Below are 16443 nucleotides of genomic sequence, written 5' to 3' on the forward strand. Positions count from 1 at the left end.
AGTAACAATGGTATGTGCTGTCACTGGGATTCCTGACATCAGTGGCTTTACTATGGGCACCCATAGATCACATGCTTCTGCCAGAAAGATAATATAGACATCCCACCCACTATAACTCATCTGTAACACCTCAAATATGGTAGGAAATAGGAGAGGCCAGATTCGTAACAATATGATCCTAGAGCTCAATGCAAAAACGATGCTAGGCCCAACCCAACCATCTCATGCTATGACGTACTACTAAAATTACATGCCATGACATCTCTTAGTGCCCACTTGTAGTACGGCTGTCCTCTTAAATGGCTAAGGCCCACTCCCGAGCACTAGCTCCCAATGCTCTCTTCAACATATTGGCTATGGCACTGTTAAGGGAGGGGGTTGGGAAACAAGGACACTCCTGTAGTCCAAAGTGTTTGCTATCCAGCCAAGTAAACTTCTCCAAGTTCCCAGGCTTGGTTACACATGCACACAATGAAAATAGCCTAGAATGGTCCTCATGTTTGGATTCTTAAAGTAGTTGTCTACTTTGGAGAATCCTTACTTATTAAAAGGGTTCCTTGACAATAAGACGATCAAAAAGGGTCCCACCTGCAGGAACCTGAAGGGATCAGGTGTAATCTATGGAGATGACCCAGCATTTAGTAATCAATGTCCCTGCAGTGCCACCACAGGAGAAATGAAGCATTACACAGTGTCCATACAAACCAATTGGAAGTCTGTGAAATGCAGGACAGGAGAAGTCCTCTAGATCGCTCCACACTTTGGCCAAGATGTGTGGATTCTGAACATAGGAATCCTATCTATTAACCCCCCATAAAGTGTACCTATAATTTTTACAAAGGTTTCAGAAGTTTTGATTGGTGAAGGTCTGGGGTTTATTACCGCCACTGATCGGTAAACCAAAGGGGCAGGAGCGCTCTTCTTGGAGAACTGATTGTGCTATGTATGGATTCAAAGAAAGTCTATGGGCAGAGGGAAACAAAGCAGTACCAAGCTTAGCCAAGTGCTTCAGCCCCTTTGTTTAAATGACTGATGAAGGTATTAGAAACCGGAAGCCCTCCCTCCCAAAAAAAAGAAAATAGGCACACTTGAAAGTAGAAAACCCCTTTAATATTTGGGTAGGTCGTTTCTGGTCCATCAAATGCTGGGTGACAAACTCTAATGGTGGCCATTTCAGTGCTGAAAGTGGTTGTTACCCACCTTCCCACTGAAAATATACATTTGCACTAGAGGAGCCTGAGGGACTTTGCACCACATGTCTCTAATTTTACATGTTAATAGTAAACTGGTACAAACAAGGCTAACTGGTTATCCCCATATAAACGTCTACTTCCACAACGTCTCCGACCATACGCCATTCAGCAATTATTCTGTTTTGGAAAGTGTTACTTGATGGAATCCATAACTCAAGGCTAATGAGAATCTCGCCTAGATATGAGAATCACCTGTATCCAGCACACGGCCGCTTTTCTAAGGATAGCATTACTCGTTTTTCATCTGCAGTGAAGCATGGTTCCCACATAATGGAGGAATTAAATGAAAGCAAAGACGGCATATTCGGGCCTTTGGCTTCGCCTTCAGAGCAAGGGATTACATAAACGAGCACAGACTTTCAGCATTGTATCCTGCTTCTGTCACCTGTTTTTAGGTCCCACATAAAGGACTTTAATTAGCAAACAGAAGGTGAAGCAGCATGAGGAAACCAGTGGAAACGTTAATACTCATGTATAATATACAATGTCCATGCAGGACGAATTGTAATAAATACCAAGGTTCTACACGGTAGCAGATGTCACAGAGTCCACCAGTGATAAGCTGATTACAAGGTGTCCTCCTGCTGGCAACCTCATCGATCAGCTATAATCTATGGAGGAACCCTACAGCAAGTGTTTAATTCCCCTGCAGCACCACCACAGGCAGAATGATGTATTACATTGGATATTAAAGTCAATGAGCTGTATGTATAATGCATGGACAAGTTGGGTCTTCCAGAGCTTTTGTAGGCACTGTATGGCTAATGGAGGAATGTCCTGAATACGGGACCATCCTCTATTAAACAGGGAAGGTTACCTTAAAATGTTTTTTTTTTTTTAGACAACTCCTTTATACTATACCCTTGCTGGAACAGCCTGTTGGAAAAGACTACCACAAGTGTGAAAGTAGCCTTAGGCTTAATTCACACAGTCAGTGTTTGGTCAGTGATTACCTTCAGTGATTGGGAGCCAAAACCAGGAGTGGATCCTACACAGACATAAGGTAGAAGGAAAAGATCTGCACCTGTTCTGTGTTTTGGACCCGCACTTGGTTTTGGCTCAAAATCACTGATGGAAATCACTGACCAAACACTGACTGTGCGAATAAGGCCCTAGGGTCCCACCTCTAGCGCTGTGGATTTGGAGGAAAAAAAAATCTGAATTTAGGTAGGAACACTCTTATCATTTATATAAACTACAGGACTAATGGTGTTCTCTGAAGGAGACTAATGTGGCTTAGCAGACACTAGTTTACACAAAAAGCATGTGAAGTATGTAACAAATCCAACACCTCTTCCCAATTCCCAGATTTAAGAGTTTCAAGGAAACCTCCAACGAATCATACAATAAAGAACTTTGGCCCTTTGATGCTGAGGAGCAATTTACTGGAGCAGCTAATGGTTCCTGTATGTTACTTGCGGCAATGAGAACCATCCTATAGTCTGTGATTGGAGTCAGGTTTTTAAAAGTCCTGCAGGGGTGGGATGACAGCATTCAGTTTTCTCCTCCATCAACCATGGATTAATCACTGGGGCAGGTTGACCACTAGTCTTCTCATGACGTGTAAAGGCCGTCAAAGCCTGAGATAAAAGCTCACAGAAGTTTTCAGGAATCAATTGTCAAAAGTTAACTATGAAAACAACCACTGTAGTCTGGATTCAAATCATACATTCTATAGATGGTGGAGCTACAAGATATTCGCCAGAACTTTAGTGACCTATTTGATATGGTTATGAGGAGATCAAACATGTATTATATTATTTTGTGATGTTTATTGTGTTTTAAGATTTTATTAGACCTTTTTTTCCACTATTTTAGTCCCATTATTATTTAGCAATAATAATGTGTTACCACATAAGTATCTACAGTAAATACAAGGCAATCCTGGAGGAAAACCTGGTAGAGGCTGCAAAAGACTTGAAGTGATGTCCAGTCCAAAGCCCACACTGGGAACCTGGTGAAGGATGTGACATTAACAGGTGTAGGATTATAATAGAAGAAGGTTCCCAAGCGGCCAATCCACGCAACTTTAAGACGGTAAGTATATTAGAAATTCTCTTCAACAGACAATGTATGAGAAATTAAGGGTGGTTTGAGGGACAAGCTGGGTTCCAGATACTCCTTTAAGGTGTCTCTAAAAATGAGGTAAATTTTAGCCTAAGTGAATGATTTCATCAGGATCAGCCGAGTATCTAATTTGTAGGGGTAATAGGGGCAGGAAGACTACTGGTTCGATGCCCAATGGAAAAGGTCAGTAATGTGAGTAATGTGATACCTCTGCCCCCATCTCATCTCCTAGCTCTCCTACTACTACCCCTCTCTAGCTAAAGGCTCCCTTACCCTCCCTCCTAGCCCCCATGACAGTATGGCCTTTCCAGCTGGCCAGACTTCTAATCTCAGTGGGAAAGAACATTTTTGGGTTGCCACCCTGGTTATATGTATGATCTTAAGTGGTCAGCTGGCCATACATTGATACAAATCTCCTTCACATACAGGCCAGAATAAATGCACATATTCAGCCTTGTCCCCCAACCCAGCAGGAGTTAGGATGAGATAAAACTGCACATTGTGCGTATTCACCTAGCAAGTGAACCGTTTCCTAAGCAGAAACAAGAAGACTAAATCAGCTCCAACCTCATCACCAACGCATGACTTGTCAAGCTTCAAGTACAATGAGGTTTCCTGCTGGGGATGTAAATTAGGCACTAAAGACTCATCAATAAGTGTAATTCAATATCTGGGTTAAAGCAGAAGCACAAAGGCCAACCACAGAATGCTAGGAATGGAGTAGTCTTCAGGGACTGAACCAGGGTTGCCAACTAACCAGAAATTTCTAGACAGTCCATGAACATAAGTGTTTATTTTCTTGTGTCCGTGCTTTTTTTTTTTTTTTAAGGGTGGTGTTATTTGAGTAGATTATTTTGGTGGTAATTCTCATAATTTTACAGCTCACAGTAAATGCTGGTAATGGGTTCTTATCAGTATATTGAGCTCTATCATTCATTATGGTTTTCCAATTTTTCCATAAAAACGTTGGCTGTCTGTGATTTTGGGATAAGATGTACAGAAAAGAGAAAAATTCTGTTTGGCAACCCTGGACTGAACTCTATGATGACCAAAGCTGGAATTTTTTAAACAATATTAGGCAGTTACCTTCTTGATCCCTTATAATTAATCAAAAGATAATTATTGACCGTTTGGAGAATATGGTCCAGGGAGAATTATTTCTAAAGCTTAGACTAGTACAATATTGGCCAATGTGGAAGACGTATTCCTAAAGATTATCTATACAAATGACCACTTGCACTTAAGGGTATAGAAGACTTTCTGCCCGATAATCGGTAACAAGCATTCCTCGTTAGCGATCATCTGGCAGTTTAATACTGCCTCCGATTGCCTGATGAATGAGCAAACTCGGGCAATTAAGATCTTTAAGCATGCCGAAAGATATGAATTTGCTGGCAGCAGTGTAATCACGGTCTGCCGTCCTGCATGGGGATGAGCGATGACATAGCGGTTGCTCCTCCCCATGTTGCGGAGGACATCGCTGCATGTAATAGCAGTGGTGTCCTCTGCTAGCTATCTGGAGACTGCCGGGAGGGAACGCTTCTTTCCCAACAATCACTTGCAGCATGGGGGTCTCTAATACACCTTTTACTCATGGTCATGTAGACAGGAGAAATAATCTACAGCAGATAGTCCTGGCAGGGTTTATCTGTGGAGGAACATAGTGACTAGCTAAAAAACATGCAATTACATTATTCACTGGATAGGCAAATTTTCAGGTACACAGACACGATGACTGCCACCAACCAATCTATGGGAACTTCGAGACTGAAGACACCAACTAACCTATGGGCACTACTAGACTGAAACTGCCATCTAATCCATGAGTACTGCTAGACTGAAGATACCAGCTTATCTACGGTTATTACTAGACTGAAAGTTTAGACTGATCTATGGGCACTACTACACTGAAGATCTGAGCTAATCTATGGGAACTTCTAGACTAAACTATTCAATAAATACTACTACATTGAGGATATCAACTAATTAAGTGGCACTGCTAGACTGAAGATGTCAACTAATCGATGGGTACTACAAGACAAAAATTTACTCAAAAGGTACTACTACACTGAAGATATCAACCAAAATATGGGCAGTGCTAGACTGAAATAACTAATTAATCTATACTACTATAGTGAAAATACCAACTCATCTGTGGGCACTACTAAAATGAAACTACTATCTAATCCATGGGCACTACTAGTCTGAAACTACTAGCTAATCTAAGGGCACTACTAGAAAAAATACCAAATGACTTGTGTAATACCCCAGAGTGGTATTACCACCTCTTTGCACCCCTACTATCTTCTATGGTTGACCCAATGTCATCTTATGCATTCATTTCCTGATCCTGCCAAAAATGTGTATGTATTCCCATGTAACTGTTGTATGACATGTAATGTGCCTGGTTCACCAGAAGATGGCGGCAATAATGGCAGAGCTAGTTTACCTGGAATGGAACCTTTTTGTTTATTCCAGCCCTCTCTAGAGAGGGAGGAGTCTTAGGTAGTGAAGTTAGTCTGGCCTACCCCCTGCAAGAGGGAGGTTGTGCGGCAGAGAGCTCGTCCCTTCTGGGCGAGCCCAGCCTAGGCCAGCAGAGCACCATCAGCTCTGCTGGAACAAGAGAAAAGAACCAAGAGCCTAAGAGAAGCCAGGAGGATAGGTTCCCCGGATAAAGATAAAGACAGACCAGACTACAGAAAGTACAGTTCAGCAGAAAGGAAAAGTTCCTATTTAATCCTGTCAACACAACAAAGCTAAAGAGTACATATGTAGCAGAGCCGAATGCGTTTGCCTGCCAGTGTTAAAGCCAAAACCTGCTGATGACCAAGATAAAGCTTGAAGATTGTTTTTGATGCAAGTTTATTCAAGTAAAGTTGTTGTTCAACGTTATACCAAGTCTGGACTCCAATTGTTTTCATCATCCCCTTCACCAACTACCCTTGGACGGCCACGCCTGGGAATCCAGTGTATCCAGGTAAGAGCACCGTGACACATGCTACACCACCAAGGGGCCACCCTTACACCACTCTGGCATCCCTATCCTGGGTATCACCATTCCTACTAAAAGGGGGACCCTGTCCCTCGTCGCTGAAATGCAACACTTTCCCTTTAAGGGACCCCAGTAGTAGCCCATGTCCGTCCATGCTGAACTTGTTATCGGCACTACTAGAACAAATGTACTAAGTAATCCATCAACTAATCTATAAGTATCCCTAAACTAAAACTGCCAACTAATCTGTGGGGACTACTAGACTACAGGTGGCCATACACATTATTCTACAGTTGATCGAAATAAAAAATTTCAACCAAAACGAACATTCGTCGGTTGAAATTCAACAATGAATGATTGTTTTAGCCAACCGATGACATAGCATTATCATTTGAAAAGAAGTCAGCCGTGTTTAATATTTTTATCTGATAGTCGGTTGGAAGATCTTTCGTTCAAAGAAAGATCTTTTATTGAAAGAACGTTCCCAGAAAGATCTTGAACAACGTTAACGGTCAATATTGACAAAAATATGTACGGCCATGGGAGTTCCAGAGATAGCCAAACTCTCATAGAAATTAAGGGAGCAGCCATGCGCATGTGCAACCAGAAGCTCCGGTCATTTCAGGAGAGTAGGAAGGCACCTGCAGGGGGTGCGGGGCCCACGTTATCATGATCAGTGTGGGGCTCCAGCGGTAGGATCCCCACCGATCTTATCCTGTAGATAAGGGATAACTTACACCTACCGGGATACACCTTTAATCTATATGAACTACTAGACTGAAGATACCAATTAGTTATGGGCACTACTAGACTGAAGATGCCAACTAGACATACCCTTGACAACAACATTTCTGTAGGTATATCACTGAATAATAAAAAAAAACTGTAAGACAAGTAAAACATTTTATTATCGCCACAGGCCACAGGGTCTGCAGCAGAAAGTAGGCATTATGACCATTTTAGCCTTATTACAAACAGTTAATTTTGCATGTGATGGATCAGGAGAGATTTGGAGAACTTGACAACATAGTACATAATATAAATTGAGCATGCAATCTGCTGCTAATGGGTGAGAGAATCCGCCCGTTAACGCGGTATGACTCACCTTTTCATCGCCATGGCAGAGATGAAGAATCAACAGGTGGAGGAACAAGGACTGGAAGTTGGACATCCTACAGAAATAAAGATAAAGCTGCATTATCTATAATATAAAGCCATATTGCTACCCACGTTATACATTTCTGACTATGTGTAAAGTACAGAAGACAAATATACTAAATGCTTTTTCCATCGTCTCAATATTCAGGACCAAAGTGCTTTGTATGTGCAGCAGAGGACAACACAAGTTTCTCCTAGCTTGGAAGATGTAAGCGACGCTAGAGGTATATTCACAGTCATTGCTCAAGGGAACTGTGTTATCTTATTCAATCTTCCACCCTCCTCCTCCTCGGACACTACTGCTTGGTGGGTCATCTTTAAAAAATGTTGAGTTGTTAGGCATCCGGCGAGTCATGTGAAAGCTCACAGACCCTATTTAAAGTTTGTGTAGTCAACATACCAGTGGTGAACTTTGATATTTGGAAATGTTGGTCCATGGACTTCTGACCTGGCTTTAAAACGATCGCCTAAAACACTCCAATAACAGCCCACACAAACACATCTTTTAGTTGTAATAGCTGTAAGGTAAGTGACAGCTGCATTCAGATGTCAAAGTCACCTTGATAGCTTGAAGGACCAGAAAAAAGTAGAAGACAGGACACAAATCGCAATGGACTGGCAACCTCATGGCACGTGAACATGGCTGGTGGTTCTTCTCCTGTTTGCCATCTCCCCATACAAGAACTTTTAGCCCTTGGATCTGCCAGGACTGTTCATCATTCACAGCCAAAAAACTGATGATTGCACCTACAGTCTCTGTTCTGCATGTTCTACCATCCTATCATGTCTAGATGTTTTTGACACATGAAGGAGACCACATTAGTGTTATACCTTTAAAGGACAAACTATCTAGGTGGGTATTTACTGACACCGTTGCAGTCTTTCCAGACAAGGTTCCCCACATGAAGCACCTAGTTTCTCCCCACTAATCTACAATTTCTAACCCTCCAAACAGGAAATAATCAAGCCATGTGCAACCAAAAGCTGGCATTGACTTCCATCACAGAACAAATTTTTCATGTCATTTTTTCTCCAGTTTTTGGTATAAAAACAATGTGCGCTTGGAAATCTTGTAGTGAATGACATAACCCTGGAAGAAACAATGAAAATAGCACGACCATAAGTGACGGATGATGTGCCATAGATTTAAGCACGAAGCGAATGATGGAAATGAGGAGACAAGCGTGTCCACAGCCTTCTAAGGCGAGAGGCTGAGTCATCAAACAGATGCTCTGGTTTAATATTTAGCAATTTCTCTGTCTTTCTAAAATAGTAACACATCCTTCTGTGGGCACTGATACACATGACATTTCAGTCAGTAATAGAATAGTTGATTTATTTAGCAATAATTAAGGGTGGTCTGGTCTACGAGAGGATGACCAGGTAGGCCAAGGCCTAGGACCCAGTCACAACATGAAATGTGAGGAGGTACCACAGAGAACATCTCCACTTATGGATGAATTTCTAGGGTTTAACCCCTTTTGAGCCATTTTGTAAATTAGGCCTTATTCATGATATGACCTACATTTGAAATATGCTGTATAACGGAAAGTAGGCTCCCACAATAAATTTCCTCTAGGAACTCCAAGGTAGTCCAGTAGGAGTTTGTTGCTTCAACCTTTCATATTGATGATGACCAAAAAACTAAAGATAACAGCAAATGAGACATACCATGCTATTCTGCTACAGCAAGTGCTCAACAAAATAGGATACCCAATTTCACACATTATCAAAAAGCTTGAAGGGAGTCTGTCAGGAGTTTTGAACATGCTAAAACTGCTGACAGCACTAGGTAGTGCCTGGGGAGAGTAAGACAATACAACTTTTAAAGACATTTTCTCATCAGGAGTAGCAATGCAGAAAGCACCTCACAATGAAGCTCCGCCTTCTAGGCACTTGAGAGAGCAGACTCTGGCAGAATAAAACGTCATATTCTCACTACTCCTGATTAGTGTTGAGCGAACTTGTGTTTTAAGTTCGGCGTCTAAAGTTCGGGTTATCGAAGAATCGCGTTATGGATTCCGCTACCACGGACCATAACTTGGTCCGGGGTAGCGGAATCCATAACGCGATTCTTCGATAACCTGATCCCGAACTTTAGACGAAGAACTTAAAACACAAGTTCGCTCAACACTAATCAGGAGTAGTGAGAATATGACGTTTTGTTCTGCCAGAGTCTGCTCTCTCAAGTGCCTAGAAGGCGGAGCTTCATTGTGAGGTGCTTTCTGCATTGAGCAGCTTTACAGACCCTCCCCTCTGCTCTGTGTAACAGCTGTGGTAGGTATCCAACCAGAAGACCACTACAGCTCCCACACAGAGCAGAGGGGCTGTGAAGCAGCTGAAAGCAGACAGTCTAGCAGAAAAGAATTACGGTATATTTTCAACAGTTCTGATGAGAAAAGCCCCAAGCTATGTTTGTACTGTTCTCTCCAGACGCCATCTAGTGCCATCAGCAGTTTAGCATGGTCAAAACTGTCAACAGACTCCCTTTAAGGCAGGTGCTACAAAATTTAGTAAATTTCTAGAAAAATTATCTGATTATCATGAACATGTAAGGGCCATATGGTGACTCAATCTTTTTTTGTCTAAACACAGAGGTCAATCGCTGGCAACTATTTCCACTCTAGTCCAGTCCAAAAGTAATATCTGGTATTGCATCTCAGCTCTATTCAATTAGTCCTCCAATTTATTTACGAATTCCCTAATATAATTGAAACCTTAAGCTATTATGTCATGCAGGGAACTTGAGCCTCTTCTCCATGAACTGTCACGTGTTCTGCTTAAAGCCACCTTTGCGTGCGGACAAGATAGGAAAGTGGAACTTGCATAGGAAATGTCAACATACGGGATAGTCACTCCCTGTCTTTTTTTGGACAGAATTCTGTAAAAACTGAGTAAGCAGATATATTAGTCACAGACCAAATCATAAAATGTTACAAAAGCAATCTCTAATAATGCAGAAGTACAAAAACAAGCAAAAACAATAAAAAGGAGCCGCCCAAATTTTTTTTTATAGGATCAGCACTGACTCATGGTGACATTTTGATGTGTAGTTTCTCCTTCTGTGAATGGTCCTCTATCATAGTTTCCTCATTAGAGGAGAAATATGGGAAAAAATATACAAACTAAATTTCTTTTGGGAAAGTTTCTTGGAAAACACAATGGCCCTGGTAAATAACTGCTCCACCAAAAAACAACACATAAGTGGTTGACCATTTAAACTCACCAAATTGTGTATTTAAAAATTGGTTAGATCGTAAGTCTTTTGCATAGCAAAGTATGACTGACCAGGATATTACCAGTAACGGTAGAAAAATAGGAGGCGCTGTGACAACCTATTAAAAAGAGTGGGTTGATACAGAAAAATGAAAGCAGAGCTGATACACAGGTGGTGACGGGTGGATCAAAGAGGATACAAAAGTATTGTGTTCACTTTTTGACCATGTCTTTCAAAAGCGTACCGCTCTCTTCGTCAGGTCAAAAAGTGTGGTTGACACCATTGATAAATCACATAATGTAGTAAATATTCAAACCCCCGTAGATCGAATTATTTATCTCTTTTTGGTTAAAACGCAGTCCTGATGACACTCATCATGTTTTCTTGGACTTCTGAATGAGAAGCCTGACTTTCAGGAGTCTATGGTCTTTGGGTGGATATTTCTATAGGGGGCAGTAATGGCAACTGGACAAAGAACTAACATTTAAAGGGGTTGTCCGGGTTCAGAGTTGAACCCTGATATACCCAGAATTTCACCCAGGCAGCCTCACTGACAAGAGCATCGGAGCAGTTCATGCTCCGATGCTCTCCTTTGCCCTGTGCTGAATCGCACAGGACAAAGGTATTTCCGGGGACAAACCGGGCTCTCCTTCGAGCTGCCAGGCAGAGGATTCCGCCCAGCAGTGAGCACGGTGACGTCACCGGCACTGATGGGCGGGCTTTAGCGCTGCCCTAGCCTGTAAAACGGCTAGGGCAGCGATAAAGCACGCCCATCAGAGACGATGACATCACCGAACACACTGCTGGGTGGAAGCCTCTGCCCGGCAGTGTGTTATAGTAAATAAAAGAGCCCTTGCACTGCGTGATCCTGCGCAGGGCAAGGGAGAGCATCGGAGTATGAACTGCTCCGATGCTCAAGTCAGGGTGCTGCCTGGATGAAATTCTGGGTATGTCCGGGTTCAGCTCTGAACCCGGACAAACCCTTTAAGGTGCCCATAGACTTTCAGTAGTTGTCGGTCAACAGCTATTCTTCCCAACTTTACCATACACATGCATGATTGTCTTGGCAGAGTGTGCATGTGCTCTCTATGGGGAGAGGGGAGTAAGCAGCTGGTGGAAGCTAATCTCCCTTGAGAACAAAAGGATTGGGCATTGAAATTCAACATACCCAATCCTTCCCCCTCCTATCACCACCTGTCGAAGGTGACTTGGCACAGCCGCATACACTTAAGATAGTTTCAATAGCTTTACACTTTTGGGCACCTTTACTAGGGTTTTGTAATTTTGGTAGAAAGGCTACCGAAGTGCATCAACAAAGAAAAAGATTGCACAGCTTCCCCTCCTTACCAAAATGCAGCAGTGACTTTTATCCATAAGCCCCTTCTCTGTGTAGTAGAGGCTGATTCATTGGAAAAAATTCCCGTTCAAAAACACAAACTGATCAGTAAATTAGCTTCACATCCAGATTCAATAGTCACACCAATATTTTCTACTTGTAACCATAATTGGAAAATGTCCCGATTAAAAAAGTGCAAAATCCCTGACAAAAAAAAAACAAAGTACATTTTCCAATACCGTTATCTGTAAACCACCACCCATCAAAACAAAAAGTTCTTCTGCTTACATCCTTACAGTGCATGGGAAATAACAGGAAATCTTTAATCTATTCTGTTCATCTATTTTATGTGGTTTAGGAAATGTGAGAATTTACTAGAGACAAAATTACTCAATGATGTTCCCTGGAGGGACCATAACCAGCTGTGAATGATCCAGTTATATGGTGGGACCTGTACAGAAGTCAATTTTTTCACTAATGGAGAAGCAGGGAGTTAATTTTGAGGTCTCCAGCCTCCTCTCATATCCAGATGACCAACATGTATACTAGAGATACTTCTAGAAAGGACAGAGATCCAGTTATCTTGTCAGTAGGAATGCATCTAAAAAAAGGGGTGGAGGGCGATCATGAACAACCTGTTAAAAAACTAAGTCTTCCAGGAGATCTCCCAAGGAGGTGGAGTTTCCAAAAAGAACTCCTTATAAACTTGGTATAAGATGGTCTCAAAAAAACATTTGGTTTAGGTATGTGGGGCACCACTAATGGAAAAATCTAGCATTTCTGGCGCTAACAGAGTTTCAAAGACCAATTTAGATTCAACTTAGGTCTAGTAGATACATATAACTCTTATGTAGTTACAGTCCCATGATCTCTTCCCAGGAACCTGAATTTGAATGAAGTGGAAAGGATGAGCAGATACAAAAGGTGGCTTCAGTGATGAGCTTTTGTTGTATGAACCCTGAGAATAATATCAATCTATGCAAATGCTTCAATTATTAGGACTAAATTTATAAATAAAAAATTAGGACAATGACTAAAATCACAAAAAAATATGTCCACCATCCAAGTTTCCATCAACCATCCCAATTTGTTGCCCCCGAAAGTCAAGACTTTAACTCATTGTTTTACCCTGTTAAGAAGCATTTGTGTTATTTCACACATGTGCATTGCCTGGTGTACAGTCACAGAGACACCCATGTGCGTGCCATCTATACTTTATGTTAGCTAACCAAGCTCTTCACGTCCTGTCTTACTTCCGAGGGACTGTGAAACACAAACACAGCTGCATTTCTGTCACAATTCCAATATTTCATGGAAAAGGTGAATATTATACAGCGTTGAGTGATTTGTAGCTCAGCAGACACCATCCTACATTTAACTACCATCATCTGTTCAAAAAGTATCATTACCGACAATAAGGTCCTAAGCTTTTTTTCCCAAAGGTGCCAAGCCAATGTCAAAATCAAGCCTTTAGTGCTCCTCCACCTAGTGATACTGCATGATCTGAACCATCTGGTCCTAACTGTTTAGTATTATTGGCGCCAGATGGTAGTTGACAAAGTAGAACAATCCAAGGTGGTTATTACTACTCTCTACGAGACATCTGCACAAAAACATAGGTACTATAGAAGCAGCCAGGACAGGCCTCTCTTCTTACCCAAGTCTGTATGTCACTAGACCTTTGAAGATCACTTGTAGAGACGATGTGGCAACTCATAAGTACAAATTTCGCTATATATACTGATCCCTCTGCCTGCAGAATAAGAGGAAGTTCAAATTTTTTCTTCCGAGAAGAAAAAAGTATTTTGGGGTTACTAAACATACCTGTCTTTTAGGACACTGCATTTGTAGACACAGAGTAGAAGGTGACAAGTTTCTTGATTGACATGTTATATTCCCTCTATATCTTTATTAAACTCCAACCTTTGCACTGGATTTTAATACCATTAAGGTCATAGGCTCAAATCCCACCATGGCAATTTGGTGTGTTGTATGTCTCAGTAGGTCTGCTCAAGTTCCTCAGATCTTGAGTGAAAAGAACTTGGCAATACAACAGACCACCTTAAGATGGTGTTACACAAATATATCCTTTGGGCATATTGAAATCCAAAATTCCATGTTTCCTCTTTCACTTGAGATCATGCGCAAGACGGTTGGCCAATCCCATTAACGCGTTTGGTCGGACCCCCCTATCAACCAAAGGAGTAGTGCACTACCCATAAGGATAAAGACTTTTACCCAGCGTCCATGGAAAAACCCACGTAGAAAACTACACCGAATTGGATCCGAAGCCAAACCGGCGGACCCACGTGTATAAGTCTACGTCAGGGTAAGACTCTTTGGAGGAAAAGATAACGCAAGTATACTAAATCTGCGCAGGACGGCTGGAGTCGCATCAAGAGGGTAAGACCATTTCGACCTATAGGTCAATATACCCACAATCTAACAGGACACTACTGTTTTTAGCGCACACACAGCGGGACGCCGCTGTTTGCTCAACTTCTCCTTGCTCTCACTGCATGCGCTATTAGGCAGTACAAAGCCGCCTATGAGACACGGAGCCTTTTACGATAACTCCCAAGGAACTCTCCCAGACCAGTGCTAGCTATTCTCCGCAATTAGGCTACACGTATGCCACTTTAATGACTGCTATCGAACTCCATTTTTAAATCACCGCAAATTATTTGGTATTTCAAGTGACCTAAGCCTTTTATGCGTTTTAAGTTGTATGAGTCAGTATTTTAGTATTATCTATTGTCTAGGATTTTATAATAATGCTCACCATCTATTGAAAATTTTATGATCATTACTTGTCCGATTATACAAATGTCAGTCTGAACATTATCTCTATTATTGTCTGTTTAAATTACTTTTAACCATTTTAACTATTAAAAATAGTGGCCAAATATTTGGAGGTGTGCCCAGTCTCTTTTCAATTTATACAATCCCATTAATGTTGGAAAGTTCAACCAACTTTTATCTAATGTTTATGGCAAGCTTTAGGATGGGTACAGTTGCTTCATATAGTTCAATGTTTTAGCCATTACAGTTGGAATTGTTGAAAAGTCACAAACCCCATAAGGTCCCATCATGACCTTAGTTTGAAGCTGCAAACACGACAAAGGATTCTTTGTTGAGGTCCATTTGGAAGGTACAACTACAACACCCAGTTCCTCTGTTCCAAGTTCCTCATAATTGTCTCTCAATAAAAAACTTCTTGCTGTGTACAAGTATGAGCATTAGTGGACACAATGGAGGTAAGCAAGCTAAGAACGTCCTTCAAAATGGTGGTGTGCAGAGTATATGGATGACTCTTTACAGACCTTGCTTTCAGAGACCTTTAAAACCTCTGAACTTATGAATGTTACACTTGGATGAGGCTGTTTATTATCGGGTACTATGGGATTTGGGAAAACAGCCTAAACGGAGTAAAGCAGCATTGGATGGAGAGGGTATATACCTTGGACAGAGAACAATATATCAGTTTCCGACCAAATACCTCCAGCAAGCTGTGTAAACTTTGCCTAGCTAAGCAAATCTTGCAGGAGGAAAGAAATTAGACATTTTTAATATAAAAAGTCTTTGTCGAGCCAGTCATTGCCAAAAGCCCCGAGTGTTTACCAACAGTCTAACTCCATGCCTGGAAGTCCAATTTACACTCAAAGAGTCCAACAAAGAGGCTTCTATTGAGGACGAGAACGGCATGAATGCTCTGTGAATGTACTTAGTGTGTGGTGCTTGTGTTTGATCCCGTGTCAGCCATCCTATGTTACATGTCCTACTGTTTACAATCAACCGTGTACAATCTGGAAGATCCTGCCCAGAAATGATGAAGCAATGCTCCAATCCCTAATATTTTTATACTCAAAGTTGTCAGCTTTACTGAGCTACCCCAATGTGGTGGCATATAGTCCAAACTGATGCATCTTAACTAAACCGATACACTTCTAGAACGTTGGATAGCTGCCTTACATCTGGTGGCGGTAGAGGCAGAGTTTGCTAAGAGCTCATTTCCATCCCTTTCTTCCCAGAAGTCAAGAGGAGCACGCACGGCCAACAAGTCTCCTCACGCCGACTAAGGCGCTCTTTCCCCAAGGAGGGATAGTACCACCCAAAATCCAAACTATCAATAAAAGAATAATAATTGGGCTGTGGATGCATCTACTTTATATAAAACTGTTCAACTTGGACTAGATATAATTGTAGCAAGTGCTCAGTAGTGAAAGGTTTTGTAGAATCTGGATATAAAGAATGCTTCTTTTCACTGACAGAGACCTTGAAATGGTACAGAACGGCTACACAAAGTATCTCATCAAGTTCTACAATCATATAGAGGCATGACCCTCACAAGAGCATATCTGCAATCCGTATGTGGCGGGTATTGTGTGTACCGGAATCAGCTGCTAGCGTTCATGAATAG

The 16443-nt window shown here is 41.6% G+C and overlaps 1 protein-coding gene across 4 annotated transcripts in view; it reads right to left on the bottom strand.

Moving 5' to 3' along the window:
* The window catches only part of LOC122921234 (ADAMTS-like protein 4), a 116438-nt gene that overhangs the window by 76929 nt on the left and 23066 nt on the right, over positions 1–16443 (bottom strand). For 3 of the 4 annotated variants that reach the window (XR_006387012.1, XM_044271201.1, XM_044271203.1), the window contains exon 2: positions 7418–7484. Coding sequence is in view for 3 of the 4 variants with exons in the window: in XM_044271201.1 (XP_044127136.1) it covers positions 7418–7483 (66 nt within the window). In the remaining variant the exon portion in view is untranslated. Of the gene's footprint in view, positions 1–7417; positions 7485–13680; positions 13715–16443 lie in introns of those variants that run through there. The other variant, XM_044271202.1, reaches the window with a different exon arrangement.

This window comes from Bufo gargarizans, chromosome 11 (genome assembly GCF_014858855.1).
Source record: "Bufo gargarizans isolate SCDJY-AF-19 chromosome 11, ASM1485885v1, whole genome shotgun sequence".
Classification (NCBI taxonomy): Eukaryota; Metazoa; Chordata; class Amphibia; order Anura; family Bufonidae; genus Bufo; species Bufo gargarizans.